The 15,828-nt window shown below is 37.4% G+C and overlaps 1 protein-coding gene across 3 annotated transcripts in view; it reads left to right on the forward strand.

The window, feature by feature from the left end:
* MAP3K5 (mitogen-activated protein kinase kinase kinase 5) overlaps positions 1-15,828 on the forward strand; it is a 96,113-nt gene that overhangs the window by 53,165 nt on the left and 27,120 nt on the right. For all 3 annotated transcript variants that reach the window (XM_015284184.4, XM_046939118.1, XM_046939119.1), the window contains exons 8-12: positions 609-721; positions 5,133-5,292; positions 6,846-6,999; positions 9,307-9,414; positions 14,646-14,695. In XM_015284184.4, coding sequence (XP_015139670.1) covers positions 609-721; positions 5,133-5,292; positions 6,846-6,999; positions 9,307-9,414; positions 14,646-14,695 — 585 coding nt within the window. The remainder of the gene's footprint in view (positions 1-608; positions 722-5,132; positions 5,293-6,845; positions 7,000-9,306; positions 9,415-14,645; positions 14,696-15,828) is intronic.

Here is a 15,828-nt window from a genome sequence, read left to right on the forward strand (position 1 = left end):
CATTTAATACTAGACCAGGCCGTCCAGCCTGTAGCATTGGAGGAGTTTATTTTATTTATAAAATTGTGAAGTTCTGTATTTGTCACTGAACTAGAGAAAAGTGGGTACTCGTGCCAGAAATGAGGCATTTGTATCACTTGCTTTTGTGTTTATGTATCTTGATATGTTTATATGTCACTGGAGCAGATCCATGATCTAAAGTCTCAACTTAGTGAAAATCCATATATTTAAGAGGAAGTTGGAGTCCATTTAATAAATATAACTGTGAAATAGGTCTCTCAGAAGCTGATAATACTATTTTCTTTCATCTCAATGGAAAAACTGGAAATCCAATAAGATTCTAACTTTGCTGGGGTGGATAACCAGAGTCTGTACTTGTGTGAAGGGAAAGGAAATGGAAAGAGGATGCATATATAAGTAACTAACTCTTAAGTAAGTAACTCACTCCTAAAAACAGCCAAAAAGCATGTGCGGAAAACAGTATTTTTGTTTCCATGGATTCTTGCTATGTAAACAGAAGATAAGCACCTACAGAACCTAAAAGTATAATTATGCCCCTACAAGATTGCATTATTTAGAAAGCAAACTTGTATGTTTGTTTTTTCTAGGTTCAAGAAGGCGTTTGAGTCAGAGCCAACACTGCAGTCAGGAATCAATTATGCAGTACTTCTTCTGGCAGCTGGACATTGCTTTGATACTTCTTTTGAGCTTCGGAAAGTTGGTAATTGCAGCTTGCAACTTCACAGTGAACTTGCTTTGTAGTGAAAGTACGACACCATCCACTGTCACAAGGGGGGAAAAAAATCTGATGGTTGCATATGAATGCTTCAATAGTGAGTATGTGAACATCCAAGTTAGTGTCCCCAACTACCACTGATCCCACCTGGCTGAGAGTGAGCACTGTCATGACAACCCAATTCCAGGATGAAGGTCTTAACAGGTTACCAGAGCTTAGTGAAAATTGGCAGCCCTTATTTGCAGTGATATCTTTTTTATGAGCCAGAAGGAAGGAACACCTGAAGGGGGAGTCCAGATCTGGCTAGCATTCTTGAAAATAAATAAATAAAAATCAAGTAAAGAAACAGAAAACGCCTATGGATTACTAGGAAATATGGGCCAAAAAAAACCCTCTCCTTAGAGTGGTCAAAATGCACTTAGCTTGAGATTAGGATGGGTTAAGAAAAGAAAGAGCCACACTTCTCTTCAGATGCTGTTTTTGAAGTTTTTCGAAGCTTTGTATTAGGTGGTCCGCTTTGTGATTTGATTTGTGGTTTTGCTGTATTTGATGATGGAAAGGGAGACCACTGAATGTTGTAACTGTTGGTAACGTATACTTTGTAACTGGCATTTTTCTCCACAAGTTTGTGTAGTTCTTGAGTTAGTGCAAATCCTTTCTTTTTTTCTTCTTCCCCCCCCCCCCCCCCCCCCCCCCCCCTCCCCGCCCTTTTTGGTCTCCTTAGGAGAAGGAAGCATTGTTCTTCACTCCAAAGGATATCAGTAATGAGCTTCTGCACTAGTTTAGAAGTAAGGTGTGTGGAGCATCTCTGAAAATAATTTTCTAGATACAGAATATTTTTTGACCTTGAAGCTCAAACATGATTACTTTCATGTGGATAACAGAAGTGGAATTGAAATTTTCTGGGATTAAGGAAGGTGACTGTTTGGATGTGATAGGCTTTGTGGAGTTGCCCCCAACTACTGTGGTTTGCCTTTACGTGAGTGGACAAAATTTTTCTTTTTGGGTTGGGTAGAATGCTTTCATCATCTACACTGAAATTTTAATTCTTGTGGCAGCATAGGTGGTAAAAATAAATAAATACATATACACACACATTTTGCTTCCTATGAGGCATTTGGAAATATTCATTCAGCTGGCTTAGTTTTAAATCAGGGATAGTTTAGTGAATCTGAGCTGTATTTATTGTGTAGTTTAATTTGAATCCTCCAATTTTAAAGAAACTTCAATTGCATGCAGGCTTTGGCCGGCTGGATTTGGACAAACTGATTATACTGATCAAATCTGAGTATTATTTGTGGGGATCGAATGTTTGGTGTCGTCTTGTGAGTTTTTGCAGTGCTTGCTGTACTGTTTGGAGAAAGGTACAGAGATTAAGGTTCCCTCTGTGTCTGATGAGTTACTTAGAGGAGTAATATCCAGAAACTGTGTTTGGTTGAAGGGTAGTGATTTATTTAGTTTTGAATGTTTGGTGGTTTTTTTGTTGTTGTTTTTGTTTGTTTTTGAGGATGAGAGAAAGGAACTTTGTTTTCTTTCGAAGCTGTTGGTGTGCCAATCTTTCTTATATAAATATTTAATTGATGTCTGCTGAGAACCCATAAAAGACAGTGCCTTCGGTGATCATAGAATTGAGTTTGTGAGACCTTAAATATCATCTGCTTCCAGTCCGCCTGCCATGGGTAGAGACACCTTCCCCTAAGCCTCCTTCCACTCTTGTAGTAAAGTATTTCTTCCTTATGTCTAATCTAAATCTACCTTCTTTTAGTTCAAAACTGTTACTCCCTGTCCTGTCATTACACTCTCTGATAAAGAGTTTCTCTCCAGTTTGATCCCTTTGTAGACTGCCTTTAAATAGTGGAAGGGATCTACACTATCTAGTGTCTATTTGTTATAAGAAACTGTTAAAATACTTTGAAAGATTATTTTAAATACAGTTATAATATAGACCTTACGCATTGGTCAGTGGTAATTGGAGATAAGACTGTGGTCCGTGTTAGTATGATGAGGTTTGTCAGCTGACTTGAATTGTGCTAGATTCTGAGGGCAAATCAGTATTTCCTTTATCTTGGACTGATGTTAATGATTTTGACCAAAAATTAGGAAAATTGAGATTGCAAGGAAATATATATATTTTTTCCCTGTCCCAAAGATCTTTTATGCTTATGTCATTCTTCTGATGTCACCTTTTGGTATTTATCTGTGTATAAGGCCGTTCAGTAACAGCACTTATATTTGCTTAATAGTGCTTTCAGCTTGGCATCCTCCTGTAGCGTTATTACAGCACATAGAAGTTAGAGAAATCTGTTTCCTGGTGGGAGATAAGGAGAGAGGTGAAGCTGGCTGAATTTCAGTCCACGTATGGAAATAATATTGGTAGGCTAGGAAAGGCTAAAGAAAGATACAGTCCTTAACAGCACTTCAGAGAATGTATGAGGCTGTAATTAGAAGATGCATGTCTGATTACATTGGGAATAAAGTAATAACTCCAGTAACCAAGAGACTTTTTACCTACTTGCATCGGATGAAAATTTGCCTTCTGAGAGTTCCTGCCTATACTTGTCAGAATAATAGTTCACATGAAATGATCGAGTGAAGCATTAATGAAGTGCTCATCATATTTTTTTACAGTATTGTTTTCTTAACTGTACAAAATCACAGAACTTTGAGACTAAAACATAAACACAGCGCTTTGCATTGGTAGTAATGATCTCTGCAGGCTGTACAACTCCAGTCCACGTAGGATCCAATAATACAAATTGTTCTGTCAATATTTGAGCAAGAAAACCAATTTATTTATAAAGCTTTCACAGTAATCTTTAACTGGTAATATCTTGTTACTGAATATTATTTTCTTTCCAGCTGTGGGTGTATTCATGGCATGAATGACCATTCTGACAGTAATGGTTTCTGTATTTATGCCCATTTCTTTTTAAGGCAAAATGTTTTTGAGGTGTTCTGGACCTCAGGTGATGCTTCGTTGTATTTGTGAATGCCAGGTTTATTGCAAACAAAGAGAATGTCTTGTCTTCACCTGGTTGTTCTTATACTCTCAAAAAACTTTTAAGGATGACAAGATGAAAATAAGCTAGAGAAATAATAAAAGGAGGCTGCAATCTCATATTTTGTCTTCATGAATAAATAAACTTTTCTCTAAAAAGCAGACCGCTAATGCTTTTACTTACATTTAAGTGTTACTTTATTCTGTTACTCAAGCATGGCAACTTCTTAGCAAGGGAGCACGAAGTGAAAAACAGACATGAAACAAACTATAGAACACTTGTATTTTAAGCTAAAACTATATCCATTTTTTGTCTAGTACTGGAAACATGGAAATGTAAACAACTTGACAAAACAATATGGATTTTGTTGACAGAAATCTAGCTAATATAATAATATCCGTTTTGATAAGATTTATTGCTGCGTTCAGAATGAAGTTCAGTCTGCTAGCTATTTAATGAGGGTTAAGGGAGAAAAAAATAAAGATCAACAGTTCCATTGAAGCTTCATGTGAATAGTAAGCTTAGATATCGAGGATGACAGCAGGTGATATGGGAGGGAAACTGCCGTAGTGGAGTAGTATGGGGAAAGTGGACAAAAGGTTACTGTGGTGATAAGGCTTGTCCTGTAGGCTGGAAAAGATATCAGTTGCAGGGGTGTTAGCTATAAACATGCAGCAGTTGTTGTGAACTAAAATTCACCCTGAAGGCCACGGGGAGACTTGTAGTTTTCAGAAAACTTAGCAAGTCAAAATGAGGCCTGAGGCTCTCCATAGTCTTGAGTTGCTGAGGGGCTTACGAATATTAATAGATGTCTTTCATTGGGGTAGGACTTGCGGCAAATTAATGAACATCACTGCTGGAAGAAGGCCAGTGGATCATCTGTTCCTTCTGCATGGGACCTTGTCTATAAAGGTAAGTCTGGGGCTTGGGGCTTGTAAGTCTCAAAACAAAACAAAACAAAAAAAAAACAAACCAAAACCAAACAAACAACAACAACAACAAAAACAGAAAGAAAAAACATAATAGGTGCCTTATTCAGCATCTGTTAAGTTTTTACTGCTATGTTGTGTAGCCTAAGGCCCCAACGTACCTTTACAGATGAGGTCCATGCAAGAACATAGGTAATCTGACTGTGGCCTTGTCCTGACAGTGATGTCTTAAAGTTCCTTTCTTGAGAAGTCTTTAGGAAGAGGGGGAGGGAAAAAAAAAAAGTCTGCTACCTCCTAGGGTGTTTGGAAGGCTTTTAACATTAACTGGTAAGTATAATTTCCATCTTATTTCACTGCAATGGAGAGGATGAAGTAACTTAAGCAATGAATAGATTTAAAATCAGGGTAATAATATATTTTAAAATGACATTTATATGTTCCTGTGACCTATTATTCTTTCTACTACAGGGGTAAAGATCAGCAGCCTGCTTGGTAAAAAGGGGAGCTTGGAGAAGCTGCAGAGCTATTGGGAAGTGGGATCTTTCTTGGCAGCCAGTATGTTGGCTAATGACCACATAAGAGTGATCCAGGCTTCAGAAAAGCTGTTTAAGCTAAAGGCACCAGCATGGTAAGGTGATAAGAAAGATGGTGTATGTTAATGTCTTTTAAAACATTGTATTTTGCTAACGGATTTTGCTAGTCTGTGTATTGCTTCATTGTACTTTAACCTTGATGGAGGTCTCTTCCCTTTCTGCCTTTATTCATGGATATATATGTTATGACTTTTGGTGGCTGAGAAGGGCAAATTTACCATTGACCCCATCCTCTTCTTAGGGCAAGGGGTGGAGAAGTTGTAGTAGTAGTCAGTCTGTAGGCACTGTACTTCTTCAGTTATTTGAAGTTGTAGGAGTATGTTGTTTTAGTCATTACTACCCAAGTGTTCCTAGGAGTGCCATCAGCATGGCTAGAGGAGCACGGATATATCTTGGAATACTGTGGTGGTTATTGCGTGTGCCAACTATTTTATGAACTTGAATATAAATGAGCAATCTGTACAAGTTGCATCCGATTGTGATTGAAAAGACTGCAGATTAAAGTCCAATTAATGGAAAGATTATAAATCTAGAGTTAGATTCAACATGTTCTTCTTCAGATGCAGGCAGGAAGTAGGGACCGGTTGTCCACTCATCAAGGTTTAGGTCCTGTTGGCAAAGGAAAACTGAGGCTCCTTTCTGACCTAAGTTGTCACTCTCCCAATCAGGGCTGCCTGTGTTTTTTTTGTTTGGTTGTTTTTTTGTCTTTTTTTTATAAAGGAAGGAAAGACTGTCTCCAGAAGTTAGTCGGAAGTGAATGCAGGTGTGCTAAAATATGGAAATGCTGAACTTGCATATTGAGATAGCACAGGAAATTGTTGAAATGGACAACGTTGTTTTTCTTATCGATTTTCTTATAAAAGCTATGTATTATTATACGATGTACTTATATGCAACACTTTTTTTTTTTTTTTTTTTTTTTTTTTTTTTTTTTTTTTTTTTTTTTTTTTTTTTACTGTGTATGTGAGGAGCTGGGTAGCACTCCATGGGAGTCTCCTGGTAGTTTTCTTGAGGTTTATGAATGCCTGTTTGTCAGAATTTTATGTACCCGGTGCTTTGGGGTTTAAGTCTGTGGGTTAAACTCTGAAAATACAGCATGCTTGTCTGTGCTTCAGGAATGATTTCTCCAGTGAGCAATTCCTTCTCAGTCTGTTGCCTGCTGTTCAGCAGCAGAGCCCCCTGGTACAAGGTAGATACAGTATGTCATGCAGGATATCCACGCAACCTAAGAGGGAAGGTTGGGCAATGTATAGCTATAGAACTACTCTCAAAATGCCCGCTGAGTTAGCATTATTTCTTTTTGCATATAGCTAGCCTATAAACAAAGATATTTCAGGAAGCTTTCATGGTTGTTCAGAACAGCAGGCAGTGTATGTGATCAGCCATATATGCAGGAAGGATTGTCCCAGATCTCAGGCTGATAACATAGCTGCAATGTTTCCAGTGCAAAATGAGGAATTGCTGTTGTTGAAAAGCAATCCTGGAGAACCAGAATCTTATTGGCTGCCTTAGCATCGCAGTGGTGGGTGCTTCAGTTGGAATTAAAGATAGTGGCATTATTATTTACATACTGCATTATTGATCACAGGTACCTGAAGTCTATTGTAGACACTATTCTGATATATCAGCATTTTAAGAAACTGAATCCTGAACAGCATACAGCCAAGCAGGAACTTGTGGACTTCTGGATGGACTTCCTTGTTGAAGCCACGAAGACAGATGTGTCTGTAGTTAGATTTCCAGTAAGTGTTTTCTTGTTTGTTTGTTTTTAATTGTGACATGTAGGAAATGAAGACAAAACACTGCTTGTTTGTAGGTTCCCAGACAAAAAACTGCTTGTCCAGAAGAAATGCATTTGGCCTGCATACTAAACTGGTTTTAATTGATTTCACATGGCTACAATGGAATTGCACAATCTGTTCCAATAAAATACTGTAGAAAAGTCAGGATATAATTTTATTATTTAGTGCTTGCTACCAATGAATATACTTCTAAAGCAGAATTTTGCAATGTATTCCAGGTAATACTATATTAATTAAGTTATGTTCTGAAGAAAAGATGTTTAATTTCAGTCTCTCTGACTCAACAGACTTTTTACATAGCCTGCTGCCAATTAAGTTTGTGCTCTGTTAGAGCTTAGAAATCAGACCAAGCAGCCAGAAATCTATTTTTTTCCAGCTGTTAATATATTTCAACAACACTGCACTGTAACTTAGGTTTACTTTTATGGTTTCTTGCATGAATACTTTGCTGAAAGATTTTTATGACATACCCTGGTGTAGTAAAACGTGTTGTTCTTTGTTGCCTCCGTATATTAGCTATATATGTAGTAGAAATAATGTCTTGGGTATTCCTTTTAGCTAACCATTGGCAAATACATCTTTTTGCTTTAAGTAGTAGTCACTGTTTACCCCCCAACACTTGAAGGGCATACTTGTTTTGTACAGTTCTGATTTCAGGCTGTAAATGGGATAATAAAAAATAAGGGAAACAGTAGTGTTTGAACAGCAACAGACTGAGGCAGGAAATCATACTGGTGTTGCAGAGAAACATATGTGATTCTCTTAATAAAAGAATTATATTTGTGCCTATTTGAAAGCAAAATCGCATGGTGCAATAGGTCAACAAAATGAAACATGGTAACATCTTCACACTTACAAATAACATATAACAAGGTTTTTGTAGAAGTTCTCAGAGCTTGAACTTAAGGATTTCACTGGTAATTGTTAGTTGCTGAGCTATCACTTGGTCTCCTAGCTGCTGGCCTCCTCCATTTGCAGCAATTAGAGGAAGAAATGATGCAGCTTGTGGGTAACTTTGGGATAAATGAGGATAAGACCCCAGTTCATGAAATGGTCTAAACCAGATATACAACTGTAAGTGTCTGAAGATGCCGGGGGACACATTTGGTCACCCAGTTAAATGCCATGGTACATTTCAGACTTCAGCACCGCACTTCTGTCATGTGTCCATGCACTCATTGACTCTGTGGGAGTTGCTGTGACTATGATTTGACTGATGAGTCTTTCGTAGACTTTCTGCTCTAGCTGTTAGATTTTGTAAGCGTTTGTTTGTTTGTTTTGTGTGTTGTTTTTTTTTTTTTTAACACAGATGTAGACCAAGCATTACTTTCTAAAGCAATTCTTTAAACTCCAAAAATTAGTTTGGTGAAAGGTAGCTTTTTTTTTTTTTCTTGAATTAACAGCAATGTTTCCCATTCTTCAGAATGAGATCTTCTACATACGCACTGTAGATTGGACATTTTAGACATCAGATTTTTAACCACTGAAAATCTAAAGACATAAGGAGCTTTAATGAGAAATCATACTTCAAATAGCTGAGCTTTGTTGGTCTTTAAACGGTGTAGACCTGGAATTAGTTCTGTCAGAGCATTATTGAAGTAGCAAGTTGGCTTTGTCTACTCAATAGCTGTATTTAGACCAAGTCTTATTGCACTGCATCCCATCTCTTTTGCATGATGATTCTAGGCTTTTTTTTTGTATTTGTACCAGGAAACTTTCTGTAATCTCAAACTGCCTGCTTTTTGCAGCAGTGCATGTTTCTTTGGAGAAACAATCATTTAATCTGGCTGCTGTGGTTCACAGTGGTCTAAACCAAAAGCAGGTCAGTCTAATTCTAGGTTGATGTGTTTTTCTGTTTTAGCCAAATGCTCTTTTGTAAAAGATAATTAAGTTACACCCTGAATCCTGTCTATGTGGGAGATGGACATTCTCAAATGACATTGTAAAAGGAGGACTTGTGGTAGAAGGATTTCAAAATGTGATAGGTGTGAGAGAAATCATTTGGAATTTAAGATATACTGTTGAGTGACATGTAATTAAAAAAAAAGGAAATTGATTTTTTTAATCATAAGTTACTATGAGCCACAGTAAACTAGCACAGTACCTAAAACTCTTATCGTTCATCCTGTTTACTTTTTTTTCCTGCTATGATATGTCTACAGATAGTTTTAACAGATTTTAGTACAGATTTCATATGTTTTACTTATTCTGTACTAACTCTTAAGAATTTTTTTTTCTTTCTACAAGGTTTTAATACTGGAACCAACCAAAATCTATCAGCCCTCGTATCTCTCCATCAACAGTGAAGCTGAGGAGAAGACTGTATCTATCTGGCACGTGCTGCCTGATGACAAGGTACTATGATGTTGTCTATAGTTGTAACTTCTATCACAGTTTAAAAGTATGGCATGGCTTGTAAGGCATATAACATGCAAGCAGTTGTATCTAATGTTGAATTCTGTAAAGGAGAAAGTACGTTTTTACGTGCTTTGCCTGCACGTTGTCATGTGTTTTTTGTTTTAAATAGACCATTCTTAATTTTTTCTTTAGAATTTGTCCTGTTACTTAATGGATCTTCCACATCCACTGTGTTTAGAAACAACATGCATCTTTCTCCCGGTTGTTTTTAATGTGAACAAATCTGTTACTTGAGACTTTGTAAATAATGTGCAATACTGTGTCATTGTTCAAATGACGTCACATAATGTGTATGTACACAAAACTTTCTTCTTACCATACTCACAGTATTGCTTGTCAGCTGTGGTAAATACTCCTTTAATATGAAAGTATTAGAGACTGGCATGTCCTCAAATAGCAGTGAAATAAATCAAGAGACAAAGAATCTTTTTGGCATAAGGACAGATAGATGCTCAGGAGGTACTGAAATTGGAAAAGCAGAGAAGTACTTCAGTTGAGTTGTAAGAAAGCCTTACATATTTGGAAAGAAGTTTAGAAATTCCAGAGATGCAAGAGGAGAGGAAAGCATTGAACGGTTATCACCATTCATAGGAGTTGGACACATTGATCTCTAGAGGTCCCTTCTGACCCCTACAATTCTGTGATTCTGTGGTCGCATTCGGGGACGCTTAGGAAGAAAAATGTTGGTAAGTGTGAAGACAGGGAGCGTGTTTTTAACACCTTAGAGAAGGAAGGGAGCATGGAAACATGTCAGTGTTATATGAAGAATTAATAGAGGCCAAATCAGCTGGAAACAGAACACTGAAGGTAGCGTGTTTTCTAAGAACTGCAAGTTCTTCTGTGACAGCATTTTGTTTGCTTGCAAATAAGTCCTTTGCTGTCCTATCTTGCTTGGTGATCCGTCCTTCAGCTTTTGTACTTGTGCTTTTAAGAGAAGCATTTTTTGTATGTGGACTACACGAGGCAGCACTGATTAGATTTTTTTTGTTTAAAGTTCATGAAGGAACATAACTGAGCAGTGAAGTAACTGAGCTGAAATAGTGTATTTGGGGAACAAACTGAAATGTTTGCCTAGAAAAATGAGTTTCTGTTCATTTGTGGTTTATTCTGACCTACATTTTTGCAGGTAGGCTCAGACTGTGAAAGTAAAATTAGAAGATAAATCTGTGCAATTCCCAGAGAAAAGCAGAATTAACCACATAATGAATAATGATTTGTATCAGTATGAGAGAGCAAACCTTGCTATTGTAAAATATGTGTTCTGAAAGTACTTTTGTATTTAGAATTCAGTTGGTGTAGAAACTATTTGTACACACGTTTGTAGATAGAGTGGGGTTTTTTTTGTGTGTAATTCATATCCAAACAGTGTATTGTACTCTGATAGGGGCTTTTGTACAGTATCAGAGGGAACACAGGATTTTCTAGTCCTGTGTTTGGGCTATTGAGTCATGTTCCTCTTTGAAGAATCCCTTAATATACTATTTCTGAACAGTACGAAGCTTCATCTGGATACGAGTGTAGGTTTCACAAATGACTCTTCAGGTTGGAAAGTGTTTTGAGTGTGTCACCGCACCTCTACTAAAGCCTGCAGTGGAATACCACTGGTGAAGCAGCAGTATGCTACTTTAGGTCTTTGAGCTTTCACTCTGAATTTGTAGCCAGTTCATACTCATATCTTTTTGCTAACACTGTACTTATGCTAAATGATTCCTTGCCATTTACCTGATAGAACCTTGGTATCTCTTAGTGTTTTCTTTAGGCAAAACAAGTAGGATTGCTGTACTGGCTGCATGTGGCATTTCACTGCTTATATTCCAGTTTGAGTTAAACTTACTTGATCATATGTACTCATATTCCTAAAAAGCTATTTAATAGTGCATTAATGTTTCTTGTAGCTACAGGGATGTTTTGCTTAATGCTTTCAGCGGTAGCTTTTCCCATAGCTGTGTCACTTGACTGCCAGCAGAAGGGTCTGGTTGTATTCAGTCTGTATCTGTTCAGCAGAAAAATATTTTGTTTTTCTGGAATGCAACTGGTGCTTTATAGTTTTGTTTCTGTTACTGTAAATTTGTTATTTCTTTTTCCTGATATTCTCTTCTAGCATATAATACTTTCCCTCCCCTGCCCCCCTCCTGGTTTTGGCAGCACATCTATGTATTTTCTACACATCAATGTTTTCCTACATTTGCTGCCCTACTGATGATCAGTGGCATTAGATGAAGACAGTTTTTGATGTACTCACTGGTTCTTCTGCTCTGGCCTTACTGTAGTGAGCTTATACAGTATCTCGGGAGCTGGTGGATACACAGTGCAGGCATCTCTGCCCTACAGGCCATAACATCTATTAAAAGAATGCAGTGGGCAGTTTGTTACTTAGAAGTTCAGCTGTACATTCATAATCTTAATGTTGAAATTTTGTCAAAAATCATCAGAATCCATCAGAAACATCAAATGGAGAAAAGGTACAAGAAAAATTTGAAGATACAGAATGTAACCAGCGAATATAACCAGTGTAGTATCTGTCTCTGCTGAGAGACTTTGTGAAGTAAAGAAACGTATAATTTTTCAGCCCACTGCAATGAGGAAGGCTCTTATTTTGGACCTTACTAGGCTGATGACAGGCCTTATAGGGGCTGATTAACAAAGGCCAGCTGTCCCAGCTACAAGGATAGAAGAGAGAGCTGGGTTTGGAAATGGCTTCAGCTATACAAATTGAATCTACCTATCATAGGTCTGTTTGAGTTAGGACAGCATAAGCTTCAGATTTCGGTTCATTTAAAAAAAAAAAATATATATATATATATATTTACTTAATTTTCAAAATGAAACCGTTGCTTTAAGAATAAGAATTGTGAATTATCAAGCATACTAACTTCCCTTCATGCACATAGAAGCTGAAATTCTGGTTCAAATAACAAAATGTAACTTGTTTGAGCTTGCAGCTGGCAATTTTGTAATGAATAGGAGAGTACCAGGATAAATAAAGAGGCCTTTCTCTTTTTTTGTCTTTTTTTTTTTTAGCAGTGTATTTTATTATTTCTGCCTTCAATAACAGCAAGTTTTACATAGACAAATGCATATAGAAATCAGATGGCATTATGTTTTGTGGAATATGCATTACCTTTGCCCTGCAGTTCTCTAATTTTAGCAGTTCCTTCCACATAGGGTTAGAGGAATGCAGCAGTGCTGTTAGCAAGTTTGAAATAGAACAGCCTGTCTCTGTTCCGTGTTGGCTTCTGAAACCATTTTGAGTTTTGTTTTGGGTGGTTGGTGGTTTTTTTGCCTAACCCAAGAACAGATGCTGAATTTGGATAGCATGCCTGATATGTTTACTCCAATGTATTCAAAACTTGGCAAGATCTTTGAGGGACATAACTTTTATATTATTTCATTGCCTGAAAACATCATTTGGTAAATGAAAGATATATGAATTTGAGAAATCAGTTGCATGTAGATTATATGTAAAGGCCATCATACTTTGATTCTTGCTATGCTTCTTGCACATTTCTGCTTGCAGGATGTTTGTTTTAGATCATTTAGATATTATGTTATTCCCAGTGCTGGGAATTAGACAAATATCCATAGCAAAACTCTGGAAAAAGAGTTTCCAGACATGGAAAATTGAGAAGTGGCAGAGTTCATATACAGTGTAAAGTATAAGAGAAGAATACAGATACACCCTCCTTATTAGCAGAGGGATTTAGTAGGGGATCTTTCTTATACAGGAGAACCAGGCAACTTGAACAGTACTTCCACAGGCACTTTATACTAGCACTGGTTTGTTTAAAATTGAAAAGTTACTGTAGTTACTGCTTTGTGCTTTACAGTTAGAGCAATGTGAAGTTTGCACTTCAAGAAAGATGTTTGCATGTATTTCTCAGCATGTTGTGTTAGGCATTTTATATTAGCCTTGCAACCTCTTTAATGAAATTTGAGCAGGAAGGAAAGAATTACAGAGATAAAGAAGACTGATCTGGTAAGCCTTACCGAACTGATGTAGCTGAGAGAATGATTTCCTCTCTCATTTCTTGCATATTGTGCAACTATTTTCACAGTGCATCCATTCTGTGTAGTTCACCATTCCTAAAACATGATATATAAATTATGGTATATGCAGTGCTTCTTTTGGGATAGACTTGATTATGTTTGCATTTGACGTTATGCCCTTATGCTACAAATTAGTTCTTGGATGGAAATGTTTCCATACCTTCTTATTGCTCAGGTGACTAAAATGCCCAATGCAGTTCAGCTCTGGAAACCAATTTCTTCAAATATGTTGCTCGTAGTGATAGGTCCTAAGGTTGCTAGCACTTCCAACTGATGTAGTTTCACATTTTCCTGAAAGGTGAATTTTTTTAATCAGAGGATATGAAGGACTTCTGATTCCTACAGTAAAGCTTTATTAGAACTTAAGCACAGATCATTATGACTGTCTGCTGAGAGAACTCAGTTCTGCCATATGTGATAGATCTACTAGTACAAGATCTGAAAATAAATGAGGCCCGGCCCTGGGAGTTTTTGTAGGGTGTCTTCCAGCCTTGTTTACTACTTCAGCAGCTCTAAGGGATTTTATTACATTCTTACTTCTCTCTTCTGGTCTCCTAGGGAAATGGTCTCCGTTTTGTTTCTTTGGACAGTTGGCCTTTAGGTTTGCCCCTTTCTTGAGCAATTGCACCTCCATTTCAAGAATTTCCAATTTTACTCTCCATCATCGATCAGACTTCCTGCTTTGTAGAGCTCTCAGCCAATTATTCCTATACACAGAGGATGCTGAATGTGTAGAACGAGCTCTTGTCATTCTTAGAGATGGATTTTTTTTCCCCCTCTTTCTAGAAAGTTGCACATGAAACTGAGTTCAGCACCCAGGACAGACGATAAGGGCACACCCTTCTGAACTGCTAGTTTACTTAGTTTCTAAAATAATATATTGTGTTTGCAGAATAAACCGTGAAGAAACAAACCAGCCAAACCTTCTATATAGAACTTTTCTTGCTTTTTAGGTGAAAAAAATGCCCTGAGGAATAACTGTTGAAAGGTAATAGGCTGTTATAATCCAGATGTTTCTCTTTTGGTCTCTTGAGTTACAGGCAAGAATATATGCCTACTGGCTCTTTGTTTTCATAAAGGAAGAGGGTTTCATTTAACTTTGTTTTTCTCTTGTGTTACAGAAAGGTATCCATGAGTGGAACTTCAGTGCTGCATCCATCAGGGGAGTAAGGTAAGTTGTTTGCCTTTCATGCTTGGAAATGAAAAAAGTAATTATGTATTATGTTGAACTAATGCTGTGAAACTTGGTTGAGTAACAGACAGAATATTGGAGCTGAATATTGCAAGTACTTCTGGAGATACCCTGCTTTATGTGACACCCCAGGAGTCTTACTCTGGATTCAGAAATGACCACCTGCAGAGTTCATTATGTAAAAACTAGAGAACATAACCCCTTAAACTTACAAACTGGTGCTTTCTTAAAGTTTGTTACTGCTTTTATGCTAACTGATGTTGAATTGCAATAACTGCTAGTGTTTTGTGTCATCTTGCTTGAGTTGTATCACATCCACGCGATGCAGTTGTGCACTGAGATTCTGACGTACTGGGAAACTGTTAACACAAAGAAGGCAGTCCTTGCAGCGGGTGCTTGAGGCCTATAATATATAAGCCAGGAAGTAATGCAAAAGCAAGCAGGAAGGAAGGATATGAGGAATCAACAAGGTTGCGGGTGGGGGTAGGTTAGTGTGTCTTGAAGTATCCTTATCACTCATCTCTTGTTGGGTTTTGGTGTGGATGTGTGTGGTTTTCTCTTTTGCGTGTTCACTTATGGATATGGCAGAAAAAGTGTTTCAGAGAAGGCCAGTAGGAAGGGGAGACTGTGACTGCAGTGATGGCAGAATGCAGCAGAGTGGTAGATAGATCATGAAGTGAGCCTAGACTGAATGTAGTATTCGCTTCAATCAGACAGGGTCCAGCCTTGAGATTTGCATCTGCTGATACTAAGAAAGTAGTGTTCTGCTACTGGTTCTTTAGATCAGATCTTCACCTTAGTCTCGTTTATTTTTTCTAGGATCTGTCTATACTTGGGCTTCCTGTGGCTTTCCATTTTGGAGTTTGCATTTAGCGTAATTTTTAAAAGGCCAGAAATCTTACATTCTTCAAAATAGTCACTGCTCTGTTCTAAGAATAACTGTTCCATACACACAAAGCTGTTGCTATGTCTGCAGTACATTTTTGCACAGATGGATGATTCTTTTTCCTTCCAACAACTAACTTAAAAAAAAACAAACTATCAATAGACACAGAAATTTAATCCTGTGGGATTCAGTTTATTTTAAGCCAAAATTGCAACGATATACGTAG

Source organism: Gallus gallus, chromosome 3, assembly GCF_016699485.2.
Source record: "Gallus gallus isolate bGalGal1 chromosome 3, bGalGal1.mat.broiler.GRCg7b, whole genome shotgun sequence".
In the NCBI taxonomy this organism is placed as follows: domain Eukaryota; kingdom Metazoa; phylum Chordata; class Aves; order Galliformes; family Phasianidae; genus Gallus; species Gallus gallus.